Source organism: Erpetoichthys calabaricus, chromosome 9 (genome assembly GCF_900747795.2).
Source record: "Erpetoichthys calabaricus chromosome 9, fErpCal1.3, whole genome shotgun sequence".
In the NCBI taxonomy this organism is placed as follows: Eukaryota; Metazoa; Chordata; class Cladistia; order Polypteriformes; family Polypteridae; genus Erpetoichthys; species Erpetoichthys calabaricus.
Window position 1 is genome coordinate 9,579,456 of NC_041402.2, and position 19,663 is coordinate 9,599,118.

The 19,663-nt window shown below is 41.6% G+C and overlaps 1 protein-coding gene across 2 annotated transcripts in view; it reads right to left on the reverse strand.

Moving 5' to 3' along the window:
* The window catches only part of wdr38 (WD repeat domain 38), a 52,913-nt gene that overhangs the window by 23,824 nt on the left and 9,426 nt on the right, over window positions 1-19,663 (reverse strand). For both annotated transcript variants that reach the window (XM_051931991.1, XM_028808905.2), the window contains exons 3-4: window positions 6,943-7,059; window positions 4,800-4,897 (exon numbers count right to left, since the gene is read on the reverse strand). In XM_051931991.1, the coding sequence (XP_051787951.1) occupies window positions 4,800-4,897; window positions 6,943-7,059 (215 nt within the window). The remainder of the gene's footprint in view (window positions 1-4,799; window positions 4,898-6,942; window positions 7,060-19,663) is intronic.

Here is a 19,663-nt window from a genome sequence, read left to right on the forward strand (position 1 = left end):
CTTACTCAAAAACAAAGTCAAAAAATAGCAGAGGTTCATAAATCCAGTAAACACTAAAGCAGAAGCACAGAAAGAGCACAATAACTCACCAGCTCCTTAGCACATTCAAAATGAACCGACAAGAAGTATGGGTGACCCTCCAGATATGGAGGGCGGAGTGAAGCTCCTGGTGGTGATTGACAGGTTGCCCCGCCTCTTGGAGGGAACGCCCAAAAAACACAAGACACATAACAAAGACAACTCATGCAACTCATGAAATCAAACAATACCCCAAACTAATAAAATGCATAAGTAATATTGAATTTCGAATATAATTCACACTATTAACTATACAAAAGAATCAAACATTAACAGAGATGATTTAAACTCAAGACACTGGAGGAACCCTGTCCAAAATATAACAGTATGGATGATGCTGCCACTGGGAGTCACTCCCACTGTGCACACAAACTTGCTCGCTGTACAAAGAAAGCATCCATATGAGCCAGTCAACAACAACAGTTACTTCTATAGCACAGTTTCATACAAATTATGTTGCTCAAAGTGCTTTATGAGATGAAGAAAGAAACAAGAAAAATATAAAAATAAAATTAGGGAATATTAATTAACAAAGAACAAAGTAAGCTCTGATGGCCAGGGAGGACAGAAAAAACAAAACAAACTCCAGAGGGCTGGAGAAAAAAAAAAAAACCAAAATCTGCAGGGGTTCCAAGGCCAAGAGACCAACCAGCCCACACTAGGCATTCTACCTAACATAAATGATCTCAATCAGTTCTCATGGTTTCCAGGCTTCACTTGGAAGAATTAGATGACGACAAAGTCAAGACAAAAGTAAACAGAACTCCTGCCAGCACACGAGACAAATCGGAATTTTAATTGAGGGGGTCTTTTGCATAGAAGTCTCACTCTACATGTGCTATATTGCATATCATGCTCTTACTTGCCAGCATTCCAACTAAACCGAATTTGTTCAACTCGTGAATTCTCATTTGTATTATGAGAGCCAGATCCCATTCCAGAAGCAACCCTAGGTATCACATATACAGTATACACAAACTGGGTTGAGTAGTTAATTCCTATCTATGAAATGCTCTTTACAAATGAAGAACATTAGATGGCATCACATTTTCTATTTAAAAGAAGGAAAGTTCCTTTGTTTTTTTGTGTGTGCATCTTATGAGTAGTTTGTGAGGATTCTGTTTTTTTGATTCCTCCGGTGCCTTCAGTACCATCCAGCATTCCTTGTTAAGGGGTCTGCTCAGAAATATGCAGGTGGATGAGCCTGGGGTGTCCTGGATGATGGACTATCTGTTGGGCAGACCGCAGTTTGTGAGGCTCAAGGACTATGAGGGCACCACTGGAGCAGCGCAAGGAACAGGCCTGTCTGCTTTACTCTTCACTCCATACAACTCACATCTCTCTATTACAATAAAAACATCTTGGAGAGAGACGAGACGAGACTTTGTGCCAAGAGATTTAACCACGCCTGGGCTGGAAATAAAACACAAAGAGTAGATAACAAAGTAGAATGTCATAAAGAATTCAAAAACGTTGGAGCGATACACATGCAGAACAGGTTAGAGCTAATGAAAGTATTAAAATTCGAAAGTCTCAAAAAAATGATAGTAAAGATCGCATTAGTGCAAACAAACGGAAATTATTACTAGGTGAAATAACGGAACATTGAAAAGAAATTGAATATATTATTCGGATTTAAACTTTAAGTCAGATACTTGTAGATCGTCTAATTCGTGTTGCCATCAGGGAAAAGTAGTGTTTCTTCCCAATGAAGAGGCATCTCCGTGAGAATTAAAAGATTTGTTGTTTGGTGAAAGTGAAATCCCGCGAGAGAAAATTTCAAGCCCCGCAAGACAAGACTTTATGCAAAGAGATTTGGAAAAGTCCTGCCCACATGTAAAACATTTATAACCACGCACACGGTTCAATCATTTCTCATTTGTGTGAATGCTATTGCCAGTCACAGTTCGTGTAGACAAAATGAAATGACATTCACTCACAGGCAGTTATATGTAGAGAATCACGATGTAATTCCAAACAGGGAACCAAAATTCAATGCGATATTGACGAAAAGGTAAATGCGAAAAGAGATTGAATATATGGACATTGGTGATATGACAGAAGTATGTAGATATTGTTTGGCTTTAAACTAAGTCAGAGACTTGTAGATCATCTAATTCGTGTTGCCATCAGGGAAAAGTAGTGTTTCTTTCCAATGAAGAGGTGTCTCTGTGAGAATTAAAAGATTTGTTGTTTGGTGAAAGTGAAATCCACATAGGTGAGCGGCAGAGACACGAAGTGGCTGGCATGTAGCGCAGGCAGTGGAGTTTGTGAGTGAAGCCACCTAGTCTCTACATATATAAAATCCAATGTCTATGTGTATGTCTGTCAACTTTTCACGAGAATACTACTTCACGGATTTAGATTGGTTTTTTTCTATAAGTTGCTTGAACATTCCAGCTGATTTTGCGACCTCTCTCATTGCGCTAAGTATCATAGTTCGCTTGCGGTACCGATATATTTGCGTGAGTCTGAGAGAGATGCAGCGGGCTGAGGGGAGGTGGGGGCAGGTTTCTTTTGTCATTTGAATCTTATTGCTAAAAAGGAGCAATTAAAAATCCAAATACTGTGGTGGGCTGGTGCCTTGCCCGGGGTTTGTTTGCTGCCTTGCGCCCTGTGTTGGCTGGGATTGGCTCCAGCAGACCCCCGTGACCCTGTAGTTAGGATATAGCGGGTTGGATAATGGATGGATGGCTGAATGGAAAAATCCAAATAAAGCTGTTTAAGCCTAAAATAGATAGATAGATAGATAGATAGATAGATAGATAGATAGATAGATAGATAGATAGATAGATAGATAGATAGATAGATAGATAGATAGATAGATAGATAGATAGATAGATAGATAGATACTTTATTAATCCCAAGGGGAAATTGACATACTCTAGCAGCAGCATACTGATAAAGAAAATATTAAATTAAAGAGTGATAATAATGCAGGTATACAGACAGTCAATAACTTTGAATAATGTTAACGTTTACCCCCCCGGGTAGAATTGAAGAGTCGCATAGTGTGGGGGAGGAACGATCTCAAATAAGCAATAAAGGTTCAAAATCCTAACGGGTGACATGATAAAAATGAAGCAGAAGTGTCACTTATGCAATAAGAACTTCTTATTAAGCAATTGGGTTGGAACAAAAACCTTCAAAAACTGCGGCCCGCCCCTGACTTAATGGATTTAGATCAGGCTTTTTTCTAGAATTTGCTTGAACATTCCGGTTGATTTTGCGACTTCTCTCATCGTGCTAAGAATCAAGGTTCGCTTGCAGGAGAGATATATTCACGCTAATCCGTGACAGAGGCTGTGGGCAGAGGGGAGTGGGGGGGAAGTGTAACGTCAGGAGTGGGGAGCCGGGCAGGGCCCTCCTCGCTGTCTTGTTTCACTACTATGTGGAAGAAACCATGGGGGACAGCTAGTTATAAATATAAAAAAGGTAATTTCTCTTGTAGAAATTGTTAGATGATTCTGCAGCTATGGGGTGTACTGATTAGGGGGATGAGACAAAGGAGAGGAGTCAGGCGGAGAACTTTGCTTCTCAGTGCAAAAAGAATTATCTGTAACTTAACATCAACACAACCAAGGAACTGCTTATTAAGTTTTGCTGCCTCTATGTCTGGTCATTATTCAGAGAGTGGATGTGAAGGTTGGTGGACTCCTACAAGTACTTGGGGGTCCACATCAATGACAGGTTAGACTGGTCTCAGAACACAGAGGAGCTATAGAAGAAAGGACAGAGCAGGCTTCTACACCATGGTGTGTTGGACTGGTAACATCACTTCAATAGATGCACTAACAAGCTAATTAAAAGGGCAGGCTCAGTTATGGGATGCACTCCGGACCCCCTGGAGGTCGTAGCAAAGAAAGAATTAAAACAAAACTGAGTACCATTATGAACAATTCTGCACATCATCTCTCTGACACACACATTGAGGACTTTCTACCAATGAATTCTTCAGCAGAAGTCCATCAAGAAACACTACAGGGGCTCCTTTATATGAACAACATTACACCTAAAAATGACTGTGACTGCCAAGTCAGATATTTTCTTTCTGTTTAAAATTGTTTTCCTCTTAAGTCATTATTTATCTTTTCTTTCTTTTACAATTTTCTTCCCTTTTATCCATTCTGGTGTGTGTTCAGAACATAATGTGTGAGTCGGGATGCCCCTATGATGGAAGGAACGGGGAAGAGGACATATCCAGGGCAATAACCCCCCTGGAATACATCGGGGCAACAGGTTTGGAGCTTAAAAGATTAACCCTTCTGGGGCCCATGGCTTTCCAAGGGAAGTGTTCCCTGGGCATTTGATCTCTTTAAGGTGAGACGTGGGGGTGGATGGCACGGTCACCAGATTTAAGCCCATGGGACTTTTTCTTTTGGGGATACCTAAAGGAAAAGTTTTTCAAACATTGTCCTCGACCTCTTGAGGGTGTGAAGGAAAGGATGTCAACGCCATTCTGCCTGAGATGACCTGGAGAGTGATGGAGAACTTCCGGGAACGTCTTCAGTAATGTATTGCCGACGGGCACCATTTGTCTGATATGATTTTTCATATCCATTATGAAAACTGTTCTTTTTATGTACTTTTCAGAAATATATACAATTTGTTTTTAGAAAGCTTAGTTCATTTTTAATCAAAATGTGGGAGATCTTTATGCCCCACCGTGTACAAAGATAGCTGATATATTTCTGTAGTGATAAATGTAACTGAGCCCTTACTTGTGTGTCCCATAGGATAGCACGTTTATCCCAGCCTCCAGAGAGAATGTGTTTGGAATCTGGGCTGAAACAGACAGTCTCCACACCTCTCTGATGACCTAGGAGGAAGAGCAAAAGAAAATGAACAAATAGCCCAAAAGCATTTGCATTGAAACTGACAGCAAAATAAGGAAGTTTGATTTTGATTTTCAAAAGCTTAGGATCAGGTAAGCTGAAACTTACATGTGTATATTTTGATAAACTAGGGGGCTCTACCCCCTATTCGCTTCGCTCGCCAACCCCGGACGGGCACTACGTGCTAGCCATTTCACGTTTTTGGAGGTGGATGTACAATTTAAACAGATTGTTATTTTCATGGAAATTGTTACATATGCATAATAGACTTAACTATTTTACATTACAGCAAGCAATTAACCATAGTAGAAAATAGTAAAATGTAATAAATTGAAAAAAAATTATGTTTCATGTCGTGTTAGAGGTATTCGTTGAGTTATACGTTTTTGTTCTGTTTAATTTTGAAATTAACACGCAAATACTTCTTAAACTTACACTTTTACTGTACAACTTCAGTAAAAACAATTTTTTGAATTTGGACTTACATGTTTGGACTTACATCGTGACAACGCAACGTGTAACTGCCCATGAGTGAATATCGTTTCTTTCTCTCTAATAAATAAACCGACTTTTTGGAATGTTTTGTCATAGCAAAAGCTATTCTGACGGGAAACTGTAAAAGTTTTAATACGAATGGCATATCAAGATCTCCTTTGGTGTCTAATGTTATCTGCGGAAGAAGTACTACATTACCTTTCTTGTCGCCTGTTAAAATTTTACATGTTAGAATTGTTTGACCAATTTTGAATACAACTAATCTTGCTTTGTTGCACAGCCCATCACTCTGACACATATTATGCAATAACATTATGATACATCCTTCTTTCAACAGTAATTCGGCCAGTTGAAAACTGAGCAATGTTAATGGTTGTAGATTGTAGATGCCACACGGGCTGGACAGGCATCTCGGCCAGGAGAGGGAGCAGATCTGGAAGGAAGGACCGGAAAGGGTGGACAGACAGCCCATTAAAAAGACAAAAAGTTGCTGGAGGTTTTTTATTCCCCCAACACACTAGATGGCAGCAGCCCTGGAGGTTGGTGCACAGTAGGAAGCCAGCAGGACATGCAGGGATATGTAGTCCGGCAGAGCAGCCCTGCTGGGGTCACTGGGTGCCACGAGAGGGTGCTGTAGGGAGACAAGCTCCCTATTATGGACTTCTATGCGACCCGGAAGTACTTTCATTGGACAGTCACCCTGGCACCGGAAGTACTCCTGGGTCTGTAATAAAAGAGACCGCACTCCCTTATTCAAACGAGTCGGAGCTGGGAGGTAGTGAAGCAACGGTTGAGTGGAGTAGAGCAGAGTGATAGGGAGAAAAAGAGAGCTATTGTGAGAGAGACCCATATTTGCTTGTGCTTATGTCTCATTTGAAATAGTTAAAATGAAAACCTTTCATTATTTGAACCCAGGACTGTACAAGTGTGTTCATGTTAGGGTTTGGGGCTCACTGATGCCCTGGGTTTATCACAACCGGCGTAGTCGGCAGGAATTTCTGGCCAACTGAGTGTCAGAAGACCTGTTTAAATTTAGTTGTGATACATTACTTTATTGGACAGCTTATTATTAAATGGGGTTGTGACCATGTTGACACCCCAAAAATTGCAATGCCTCAGCGAGTTTTATATTTCACAACTGGAATAAGCAGGCTTGAAAAAAGAACATTATGTGCACATGCATTAAATTAAGATTTTATTGCCCCAGTTTTGTCCACAGAAGTAACAATAGCTTAGGAGAGCATCATGTCAAAAATAATACAAGAAACAGGACAAATGAGAGGAGACCTTTCAGTCCATCAAGCTTGTTGGTTTAGCTAATAGGTCAGTGGTCCCAATATCTTATCCAAATATATTTTAAAAAATGTCAAGGTTTCCACTACATGATTTCGGCATTCTGTTCCAGATTTTCACGACTCTTTGTGTTAACAAGAGCTTCTCAGTTTCAGTCACAAGTGCATGTCCCCTTAATTTACACTGGTGTTCTCTCGAGTACCCATGGAGTCTAATTAGTGCGTAGTTTTACAAGACTCACCTTGGAGCAAATGGAGACACTCTGCTGTTGCTGTTCGCCACACTCTCACTGTGCAGTCATGAGAGCCACTGGCAAAGATGGCATCGTCAGGAGAAAAACAACAGGTTTTCACTGGACCTATGAAATAAATTAACAATCACTGTCTGAGCACAGTCTGACATCTGAAATGTCTTTTTACAAAAAGTGCACTAAAAATAACATCACAGTCTGTCCTCACAGGTGGCACAGTGGTAGTGCTGCTGCTTTGCAGTAAGGAGACTGTGGAAGATTGTGGGTTCGCTTCCCAGTTCCTCCCTGTGTGGATAGCGCTTTGAGTACTGAGAAAAGCGCTATATAAATGTAATGAATTATTATTATTATTATTTACTGTTTATCCAATAAATTCTCAAAACATAAAATGAAATTATTCTCTTTTAACAACAGTCCAGGTTGCGGCCTCCTAAGTTTCTGAAGAATGGCACCACTGTTTCCTTCTGCTATGAATTTACTTAGAAAATTTGAAATGAGAATAGATAAAAAATTATATCTGTTTAAAAAGTGAAGTCAATTTAATGTCTGTTGTTTTTTTCAAAGTGAATCTATCAGTTAACCTTATTGCTGGAAAGCTCTGTTGGGGTCTGTCTTCTATAGTTCCATAATCCATCCATCCATCCATTATCCAACCTGCTATATCCTAACTACAGGGTTACGGGGGTCTGCTGGAGCCAATCCCAGCTAACACAGGGCGCAAGGCAGGAAACAAACCCCTGGCAGTAGTTCCATAATACATATCCTCTTTAATAAAACCCCTGTGTGCGTCCATGTGTGTGTGTGTCTTCTGGTAAAGGGCGCATGCGCGGGGCACTCTTTAATAAAGGACATCATTGCTGGGGAGAGTGCTGATTGGGTAGTCGTGGCCGCGCACATTAAATCCGTTGCTTTGGAGACGCCACACATACAATAATCAGCTGCACGCCAGCACAGATTAAAATACTTGCTGGGGAACTGCACAGTACTTGCTGGAGAGACGCCACAGGCACGATTATCAGCTGCACGCCACTCATTACATCAGTTGCTGGGGAGACTCTGCTGATTGCCCACTGTTGTGACAGAAAATTAAATGCATATTATGGACAAGGCGGAAGTATAGGGAAGGGCGGAATGAGTGGCAGAGTCACTGGCCTCTAGCAGATGCTTCAAAGGCCACCTGACGCTTCACACAAGACAGAGAGGGCGGGACCTATAAAATATTGCGCGGCCGATCCAATCGGATTTCGGTAAATGAGGTAAGACCTAAAACATAACACACAAAAAATCCAATCGGGTACTGAGACTCGGAGACCAGCTTCCCCAAAGAGGTGGGATTAGTGTTTGTTGTTGTACAAGTGTTCACTCTGAGGATGTCAGATTTGCGATTAAGAAGCTTGAGCCCGGTAAAATGTAAAGTGTCAGTCATTGAAGGGGATTTCCTAAATATACGAATTTTCAATTATATTTCAATAGGATGACTTTTAAAAGTAGATTTATTTTCGCGCACATAAAATCCGTTGCTGGGGAGACGCAACACATACAATAATCAGCTGCACGCCAGCACAGATTAAAATACTTGCTGGGGAACTGCACAGTACTTGCTGCAGAGACGCCACAGGCACGATTATCAGCTGCACGCCACTCATTACATCAGTTGCTGGGGAGAGAGGAGAGGATAAATGTAATATTAATAATATTAATTATACTTACTGTATTGTCATATACAGTGGTGTGAAAAACTATTTGCCCCCTTCCTGATTTCTTATTCTTTTGCATGTTTGTCACACAAAATGTTTCTGATCATCAAACACATTTAACCATTAGTCAAATATAACACAAGTAAACACAAAATGCAGTTTTTAAATGATGGTTTTTATTATTTAGGGAGAAAAAAAATCCAAACCTACATGGCCCTGTGTGAAAAAGTAATTGCCCCCTTGTTAAAAAATAACCTAACTGTGGTGTATCACACCTGAGTTGAATTTCCGTAGCCACCCCCAGGCCTGATTACTGCCACACCTGTTTCAATCAAGAAATCACTTAAATAGGAGCTGCCTGACACAGAGAAGTAGACCAAAAGCACCTCAAAAGCTAGACATCATGCCAAGATCCAAAGAAATTCAGGAACAAATGAGAACAGAAGTAATTGAGATCTATCAGTCTGGTAAAGGTTATAAAGCCATTTCTAAAGCTTTGGGACTCCAGCGAACCACAGTGAGAGCCATTATCCACAAATGGCAAAAACATGGAACAGTGGTGAACCTTCCCAGGAGTGGCCGGCCGACCAAAATTACCCCAAGAGCGCAGAGATGACTCATCCGAGAGGTCACAAAAGACCCCAGGACAACGTCTAAAGAACTGCAGGCCTCACTTGCCTCAATTAAGGTCAGTGTTCACGACTCCACCATAAGAAAGAGACTGGGCAAAAACGGCCTGCATGGCAGATGTCCAAGACGCAAACCACTGTTAAGCAAAAAGAACATTAGGGCTCGTCTCAATTTTGCTAAGAAACATCTCAATGATTGCCAAGACTTTTGGGAAAATACCTTGTGGACTGATGAGTCAAAAGTTGAACTTTTTGGAAGGCAAATGTCCCGTTACATCTGGCGTAAAAGGAACACAGCATTTCAGAAAAAGAACATCATACCAACAGTAAAATATGGTGGTGGTAGTGTGATGGTCTGGGGTTGTTTTGCTGCTTCAGGACCTGGAAGGCTTGCTGTGATAGATGGAACCATGAATTCTACTGTCTACCAAAAAATCCTGAAGGAGAATGTCCGGCCATCTGTTCGTCAACTCAAGCTGAAGCGATCTTGGGTGCTGCAACAGGACAATGACCCAAAACACACCAGCAAATCCACCTCTGAATGGCTGAAGAAAAACAAAATGAAGACTTTGGAGTGGCCTAGTCAAAATCCTGACCTGAATCCAATTGAGATGCTATGGCATGACCTTAAAAAGGCGGTTCATGCTAGAAAACCCTCAAATAAAGCTGAATTACAACAATTTTGCAAAGATGAGTGGGCCAAAATTCCTCCAGAGCGCTGTAAAAGACTCATTGCAAGTTATCGCAAACGCTTGATTGCAGTTATTGCTGCTAAGGGTGGCCCAACAAGTTATTAGGTTCAGGGGGCAATTATTTTTTCACACAGGGCCATGTAGGTTTGGATTTTTTTTTCTCCCTAAATAATAAAAACCACCATTTATAAACTGCATTTTGTGTTTACTTGTGTTATATTTGACTAATGGTTAAATGTGTTTGATGATCAGAAACATTTTGTGTGACAAGCATGCAAAAGAATAAGAAATCAGGAAGGGGGCAAATAGTTTTTCACACCACTGTACGTTTCTATTTTATTTTTATTATTATTTTACTTTAGGCTTCTTGCAAAAATATTTTTGTCAAAAAAAAATTAAGACAAGAAACAGAATGAGGTCAAGGTCCCTGGCCATTTAATATAGACTGTTCCTACTAATGTTTATGCACTACTGTTCTAGCGCCCGTTATTGTAACAGGCTTAATGTCTTGTCTTATATATAAAAGTCTATGTGTGGAAGTGTGTGTGTCTGTCTGTCCGTCCGGCCCGGGTGGTGGTGGAGTCGGGGTAAGGGCCCCCCAGGTGGTGGGGGTGTCGTCATCACGGACAGACCTGCCTGTTGCTAGGAAAGGGGTGGTTGGTGGTTGTGATAATCTCATATTCACGTTACCTCTCATTCATTCCACATCGCATGCATTGTGTCAACAAAACACTCTGCGCTCTAAAATTTTATATGTTTTTCTCCATATAGTCCTTTTCAGTTTTCTTTTGTTTTATGTGTATTCATTTTACTCTGATGTATATGCTTTTTATTTTCCCCTTTTGTGTCTTTTAATTTTTTTTTTGTCAAAGCGGCCCCAAGTTAACAAGTCGGAAGAAGAAAGAAGAAAGAAGTGACCGTCACCAAAGTGAAGCCACCAAGGAAAGACAAACTTGCTTAGCCGCTAATACACAAGAGAGGTGAGGACATCGGCAAAATGAAACCACCGAGGAGAGAGAAACTCGCTTAGCCACTGACAGACGATGAAGGCGAGCACGTCGGCAAAACAAAATCACTGAGGAAAGAGAACCTTGCTTAGCCGCTAATACACAAGCGAGGCGAGCACATCGGCAAAACAAAACCACAGAGGAAAGAGAAGCTCGCTTAGCTGCTCATAGAAAAGGGAGGAGAACATGTCGGCAAAACGAAACATCTGAGGAGACAGGAACTCTGTAACGGCTGACGCCTTACCCAGCCGGCAGCTACACCTCCAAGACCTGTGGCATGGATAATTTACTGAGTATGAATCTAACTATCAAGCCGTACCTCTAACAAATTACACTTTTCCCCACAACCGACGGTGTAAATATAAACACACAAAAGCAGGTATGTAAAATTATACTGATTAAATGTATTAAATCAAACAACAAGACAAATGCAAAAATAGACAGATAAACATATATAAATATAAATAACCCTCCACCACATCAACAACGAGACACCACCATATATAAATACAATAAAACCTTTCCTTGCCACTGTAACATATAACACACAACATGAAAAACAAAAAATGAATGATATACTGAATGATCGTGAACTTGAGTCCGGTTATAAAAACTGTCCTGAATACGGTTGACTGAACTAGCAATAAATGAGTCGTTTGATTTTCCCAGAACAAAATGGAGCAGCCTCACCGTGAATTCTCGATGCGTGGTGGATGATGAAGTTCGACCCCGGGGTCTCTCTTGATGAGGGTATTAAAATAAGTCCGGCGGGTTGAAAAACAAACTGGATGAAAATGCGCAATGTGGAATACAGCAGGTAAGTTGAATCCATGGTTGAAAAAATGGTCTCCTCTGTCCTTCTCCTTCCTTTCTCCTCTCTCTGATTACTTAAATAGTCCTGTGACGGCTGTAATTGATTAATAGTGAACAGGTGTTTTCCAGGTTTGAGGCTGTAGTCTTCTTCCATCATCCGTCCCCGGCATTCACTGATAAACAGCAAACGGGACAATAGAAACAAGACGCATTCAGTACTGACATTTGACAACACTAACTATGTAGCCCTGCTACAACTCGCTTAGCTTATGATAGAAAAGGGAGGAGAGCACGTCGGCAAAACAAAAACACAAAGGAAAGAGCAACTCTCTTAGCTGCTGATAGAAAAAGGAGGAGAGCACGTCGGCAAAACGAAACCTCCGAGGAGAGAGAAACTCGCTTAGCTGCTGATAGACAACAGAGGCAAGCACATCGGCAAAACGAAATCACTGAGGAAAGAGAACCTTGCCTAGCTGCTAATACACAAGTGAGGCGAGCACATCGGCAAAACGAAATCACTGAGGAAAGAGAAACTTGCTTAGCTGCTGATAGAAAAGGGAGAAGAGCATGTTGGCAAAATGAATCCTCCTAGGGGAGAGATGCCAAGAGTAGTTCCTTTCAATTACCTGACATCTCTGCATTCCAATTGTGACAGATTAAGGGTCTCCGTGACCCCTTGAACCCTCAGACTAGACGTCAGACACCAGATAAAAGTCCAATATGAATTTATTTGGACAAATTAGTGCACAAAGTACTCTCCACTCCACAATACTCAATAATAATCAATAATTCCAATAAACAATAACCACAATCCTCCACTCCCAGATGCATTGCCACCCTTCCACCCAGCTCAGCTCCCCGTCTGGGAGTTCCCATCGTCCTTTTATATTCCCTGACCCGGAAGTGTTTCTGCCCAATCAGTCCACAGTTCCTTATTCCTTCCGGGTCAGGGCAAACAGTCCTTTTCTTCAACCCGGGAGCACATCGTATCTTCCTGTCACGTGACCATGACGTACTCCCGGGTTATAGGGCACATAAGAGCCTCCGAGTCCTCCTACAGCGACTCCTGGTGGCCCCCAAGGTATCCAGCAGGGCTGCGTATAAAAACTACATAGTCCATGAGTCCCTGCTGGAACTCGGGGCACATTCACGCTGTCCGGAGAGCTCCTCCTGGCGGCCTGGGGGTGATGGTCGGAGTAAGAAGCCGGCAATCCACCACACAATTTTTTTTCTGACAATTTCAATAGTTTCTAGGAGCCCCGGCTTTTTACAGCACGGGCTTACACAGCTAGTTCATTTATAAAGAGCACTCTGGCCCTGTCTTTTAAAATATGGTCTTAACCTTTAGCCAAGAACTGTCTCCAATGATGCAACCTTCAGTTGAAAATATGCATTTCAGTTCTGCAATTTATCAAACAGCTCTCGCCTGATTCTTAGGTTCATCTATACAGAGCCTAGCACCTGATCTCAACATTTTGCTAAGAATCTAACTTGGCCAAAAGTGTCAGGCTGCACACCTCCAGCAGCAGACCCCTCTACAGGGCCCTATGACATCATTAAGAGGGGCCTGCGGCTGGTGGTGGAAGCGACACATGTTTGAAAGGTCTGCTTTCTGTTTGAAGTGAAAGTGAAGTGCATGTCCAACACCCTCACATCATATATACATTAAGTTTACTTAACTGATATATTTACATTGACTACAAGTCACAACTTTATCCTACAACATGTATTTCAACTACTTTGTGTCTAATTGCATTTTTATTACTCTAGTTGTAGAACTGCCAGCTTAAGTTACTCTCTTTATACTCTGTTGGTGGTCCTAATCATGACCGTCAAGGCTATGTGTATGTCCTTAGATGGCTGAGTAAGTCAGTCCTCGAGCCACAGATCTCGGGTCAGCGAGGACATAGGATTAAATTTGGAAGTAGCTTTCATAAATTTGCCTTCTCCTCCACGTTTGTTTCAAATTCAAGTGTGTGGTAAAGTGAGGCCCGTGGCTGATTGTATTTTTAAAAAAATAATTGCCACACTTACAGCTTTAAGGAGGGAGCATGGTAGCGTGGCAGGAGCGGTTCCTGGATGCGATGCGGGTGTTTCCGCAGTTAAGTGTACAGGTGCGGAGTTGCCTGTGGTCGTAATTGATGCCGGGAGCTGCTAAATCGCCACACCTGTGCCACGTCCCCATACAAAAAGGAGAAACGTGAGTGCGGAAAAGGGGAGGATAAAAAGAAAGAGAGAGAGAGAGACAGACAGAAGATAAAGAGAGAAGAAGGCTGGAGGTGCTAAGAGCTGGTGTGGGAGCGAGCGAACAAAAGAGACAGCAGCTTTGCTAGAGAATGCAGGCAGTTGGAAGGACAGCCCCGGAAAACAGTGTTCGGCCGACAATCAGGGGTAGTAAGAAGCGACCGCTCTAGCTGAGCGGTTCAGAGGAGCTGGAGTGACCAGAGGTGTGGACGACTTGCTGTGTAAGGCCGAGAGGGCAGCAGGAGTCGAGGAGGGTTGGGAGGGAGAGCCCCAGTGTGAGCACCCTTGTTGCCGGGGACCAGAGTCTTAATCCGGTGAGGGAGAGGACGGAAGGCATCCTGACCAAAGGAAATGGGGTGACTCCCCTGTTGTGAGGCCCATATGGGAGAAGCAGTGGAGCCGCCAGTTAAAAGCAGAAGGCACCCAGTTTTTTAAAAGGGACAGCTTCCAGCCTGCTGATTTTAACCTTGTTTTAAATGGAAGTATTTATTGGATTTTTAACTTCCACTTTTCACCTCGTTATAAGGATTACTTATTTACGGATGTTTGGAAGCACTGCGCTTTCTTTTTGGACACTGTTTGGTTTTTGTTTTTAATATAAGCACTTACACTTTGCTCTTTCCCCTTGCTCCATGTGTGATTTGTCCTCATCTGGCAGCTCATTTGGTTAGGTTATCGACAGTGTCGGGTTCAAGAGGCTCCAGAAGGATTATTGCAGCATGACACAAAGTACTTCTCGATGACTCCTCCATGACCAGAGAGGGTGTTCTGTATGAAGGGTCTCCCAGCTTGTAATGTGGCCTAATGTCATCTTGAAGCTGCTACTTCTGAGCACAATGTGTTCTCTGACCTTGGCACAGATGGGAGTTGAAGACTTGTCTGAAGATTCAAAAGGGGGTTTTAGCTTCAATCACAGCCATTTTTTCCATGGTGAGAACTCTGAAATTGCTACAGCAACTCAGTTGTCGGATCAGAATAAAATGCTACTGAAATAAAAAGCCGAATTTACACAGTAAATTTACGTGCATCTGTTTTTAACAAGTCTGAAGGCCTCGAAAAATCACTGTTGAACATTTATTCTAATACTTGGCTTTTCAACAGAGCTGCCAAAAAGTGCACTGACCAGAATGAAAAAAGTATTAAATTTGACTCGGCCATCTGTACATTTCATAAGCCACAAGCCAAAATAAATGTTTGCTTACTGGCTGAAGTATATATTCAGTTTAACTCAGACCTGAAATTAAGTTCTAAAGCAGACTTGGTGACTTCAAGTCACCCACTAATTACAACAAATTGACACACTGGTTAATGCTGCTGCTTCACAACTCTTAGTTTAAATCATGGCCCGGTCACTTTCTTGAGCTGCGTCTGATTGGCTGTTTTTTTTTCCTTGGGTAGTCTACAGCAGGGGTTCTCAAAATCGGTACCTGGGGGCCCACTGTGGCTTCAGGTTTTTGCTTCAACCAGATTCATAATCAGTGACAACTGATAACATTGATCTCAATTAATTAGCTGGTATTTTTTTTTCTCTTCTCTTATTCTACACTAGCTGTACCCTGTGGCCTAGTCCACGTAGTAATGAAATAGGACAAACTTTAAAAATCAATAGACGTTGGCACTGTATCTGATCGTGTTCAGCTCTGAAGGGAGAGCGTCCCCCACGTGGGGAGAAAAGCACTTGGCTGTGATATCTCTGGCAATCAGCAGCTACCCTCTAAAGCACATGGAGCTCTGATCTCTCTCTCAAAAACTTCAAACGTTACTCCTTAACAATCTGTAGATGATAATGTCTGTTGAACAAACAGGTATCGCTAGCTAAGACGTAGACCAACTTGAACAGAGGCTGGTGAGGGAATGAGGAAGACCCCTGCCCTCAGCCCGCAGCCACTCTGTTGGATTTGCATAAATACACTGAGAGAAGTTGCAAAATTAACCGGAAAGTTCAAGCAAATTTTAGAAAACAACCTGATCTAAATCCGTTAAGTAATTCTCTCGTGAAAAGCGGACAGACATACAGACAGAATGCGCTTGGACCATGAAATTTTTAAAACCGTTTCTTAGCGAGCACCTATGGGCCAAGAATAACCTACATTCCAAATTTCAAGTCCCAAATCCTTGTGGTTCGGGAGATTTTGTGATGAGTGAGTCAGTGGTATTTGGCTTTTATATATATATATACACATTAAGAAAGCATAGAGGCATGATTTTTATATTTATAAGACATTTAGAAAAGTTTCTGCTTTTGCTATAGATTTAAATGCCTAACTCTCTTTTATTGATTTCCTTCTATTTTGCCCTTTCTCTGTGCAGTTTTCCTCCTTTGTTGTATCTTAATAATGACAATTAAAAATGAGCAAAGCAGACACACAGGCAAACAACACTGAATATTCAAAGGCTGCATTACTTTAATTAGTAAACAACTAATTAGTAAAAAATGGATTAATTAAACAATTAGAACACCCAGAAAAACAGAATGAACTTCAAGATAAAAATATTGTTAAAAAGAGAAAAAAAAAACATTATTCCCATATACAGTCATATGAAAAAGTTTGGGAACCCCTCTTAATTCTTTGGATTTTTGTTTCTCATTGGCTGAGCTTTCAAAGTAGCAACTTCCTTTTAATATACGACATGCCTTATGGACACAGTAGGATTTCAGCAGTGACATTAAATTTATTGGGTTAACAGAAAATATGCAAAATGCATCATAACAAAATTAGACAGGTGCATAAATGTGGGCGCCCCAACAGAGATATGACATCAATACTTAGTTGAGCCTCCTTTTCAAATCTAACAGCCTCTAGACGCTGTCCTCCTATAGCCTTTGATGAGTGTCTGATTCTGGATGGAGGTATTGTTGACCATTCTTCATACCAAATCTCTCCAGTTCAGTTCAATTTGATGGACAGCCTGCTTCAAATCATCCCATAGATTTTCGATGATATTCAAGTCAGGGGACTGTGACGGCCATTCCAGAACATTGTACTTCTCCCTCTGCATGAATGCCTTTGTAGATTTCGAACTGTGTTTTGGGTCATCGTCTTGTTGGAATATCCAACCCCTGCATCACTTCAACTTTGTGACTGATGCTTGAACATTATCCTGAAGAATTTGTTGATATTGGGTTGAATTTATCCGACCTTCGACTTTAACAAGGGCCCCAGTCCCTGAACTAGCCACACAGCCCCACAGCATGATGGAACCTCCACCAAATTTGACAGTAGGTAGCAGGGGTTTTTCTTGGAATGCGGTGTTCTTCTTCTGCCATGCAAAGCTCTTTTTGTTCTGACCAAATAACTCCATTTTTGTCTCATCAGTCCAAAGCACTTTGTTCCAAAATGAATCTGGCTTGTCTAAATGAGCATTGGCATACAACAAGTGACTCTGTTTGTGGTGTGAGAATTATGAGAATGGTTACAGACAACCCACAGATACACCATCTGCAGAAAGATGTTCTTGCAGGTCTTTGGAGGTGATCTGTGGGTTGTCTGTCACCATTCTCACAATCCTGCACATATGCCGCTCCTGTATTTTTCTTGGCCTGCCAGACCTGCTGGATTTAACAGCAACTGTGCCTGTGGCCTTCCATTTCCTGATTCCATTCCTTACAGTTGAAACTGACAGTTTAAACCTCTGAGATAGCTTTTTGTAGCCTTCCCCTAAACCAGGAGACTCAACAATCTTTGTTTTCAGATCTTTGGAGAGTTGCTTTGAGGATCCCATGCTGTCACTCTTCACAGGAGAGTCAAAGGGAAGGAAACACAACTTGTAATTGACCACCTTAAATACCTTTATATCTCATGATTGGACACACCGGTCTATGAAGTTCAAGGCTTAATGAGCTCATCACACCAAGTAATCAGCATTGAGCAGTGACAGGCATTCAAATCAGAAAAATTACAAGGGGACCCACATTTTTGCACAGCCAGTTTTTCACATTTGATTTAATTTCATACAACTAAATACTGCTTCACTAATAATCTTTGTTCGGAAAACACCGCAGTACTCCGATGTTCCTAGGAAATGAAAGACATACCACGGTTATCTTTTTTGTTGAAAGTAGAGATAAATTATTATGCAGGCTGAGAGAGGTTCCCAAACTTTTTCATATGACTGTAACTGCTTAGAACATTTTAATATATATATATATATATATTTTACTAACAAACTTAGTTTTCTAATTTCTATATTGTTCCCAAAACAGAATCTGAGAAATAAACAGGACTCCAATTAAAAACAGAAGCTGGTTGAAACAAAAACCTGCAGCCGCAGGGGGTCCCCAGGACCGACGTTGAGAGCCCCTGGTCTACAGGACGGTAGTGAGACCAGCTGTGTTATATGGGCTGGAGATAATAATAATAATTCATTACATTTATATAGCACTTTTCTCAGTACTCAAAGCGCTATCCACACAGGGAGGAACCAGGAAGCAAACCCACAATCTTCCACAGTCTCCTTACTGCAAAGCAGCAGCACTACCACTGCGCCACCTGACCAGAAAGCAGGAGACAGAGCTGGAGGTGGCAGAGTTAAAGATGCTAAGATTTGCATTGGGTGTGACGAGGATGGACAGGATTAGAAATGAGGACATTAGGGGGTCAGCTCAAATTGGACGGTTGAAAGACAAAGTCAGAGAGGTGAGATTGCGTTGGTTTGGACATGTGCAGAGGAGAGATGAGGGGTATAATGAGAGAAGGGTACTAAGGATAGAGCTGCCCGGGAAGAGGAAAAGAGGAAGGCCTAAGAGAAGGTTTATGGATGTGGTGAGAGAGGACATGCAGGTGATGAGTGTAACAGAGCAAGATGGAGAGGACAGGAAGATATGGAACAAGATTATCTGCTGTGGCAAGTGGCAACCCCTAATGGACATCAAACACATGTATATTTAAGTGTGCATGTGGCAGAGTGGGACCTGATCCATGTTTGGTTCCTACCTTATGCCTGACATGATTGGGAATACCTACAGCTCTTCTGAACTGGTTTAAACGGGTTTGGGAAACTGATGGATAGCTCATCTCTGGCTGTCTGCTGAAAGCAATGGAATCTGGGCACAAGACCTGTCCACTGCCTGGTTGTGTAGCACATAACAACACATCCAATTTAACTGAAGGGATTTTATTTTTTGGTTTATTGTCTATTCAGGAATCTAAATCAAGACACAAATGAAGCATGTGGTATAACCTGTAAACCTAATATGCACGTCTTTGGGGATTTGAGAGAATGCACAGACAGAGAGAACATTCAAACTCCACACTGACGACAAGCATTACAATAACAGTTCAACATTTATTTAAATAGACAGATATTTATGCTAATCAATCCACAATACTTTGCTTTCCTGTCTATTTTAAACAAATCTTATGTGTACTCATTATGTAATCAGTAATTTGTAAAGGTTTTATTTGCATTTCACCTGAGAACTTGCCAAGACGCTCTGTGTTTTCATTCAATGAAGAGCGCTATACAAAAATAAACTCACACCTTCTTGCTGGCGCTGACCCAATGAATTTTATCTCATTTCATTTCTCTTTTAGGTAGTTTGCATTTCTTTCTAAGGAGTGATCGCTTTAGCCATACTGGAATGGTGACCGTGTGACTGAGACAGGCGTGCCCTTTTTATAGGCTCCCAT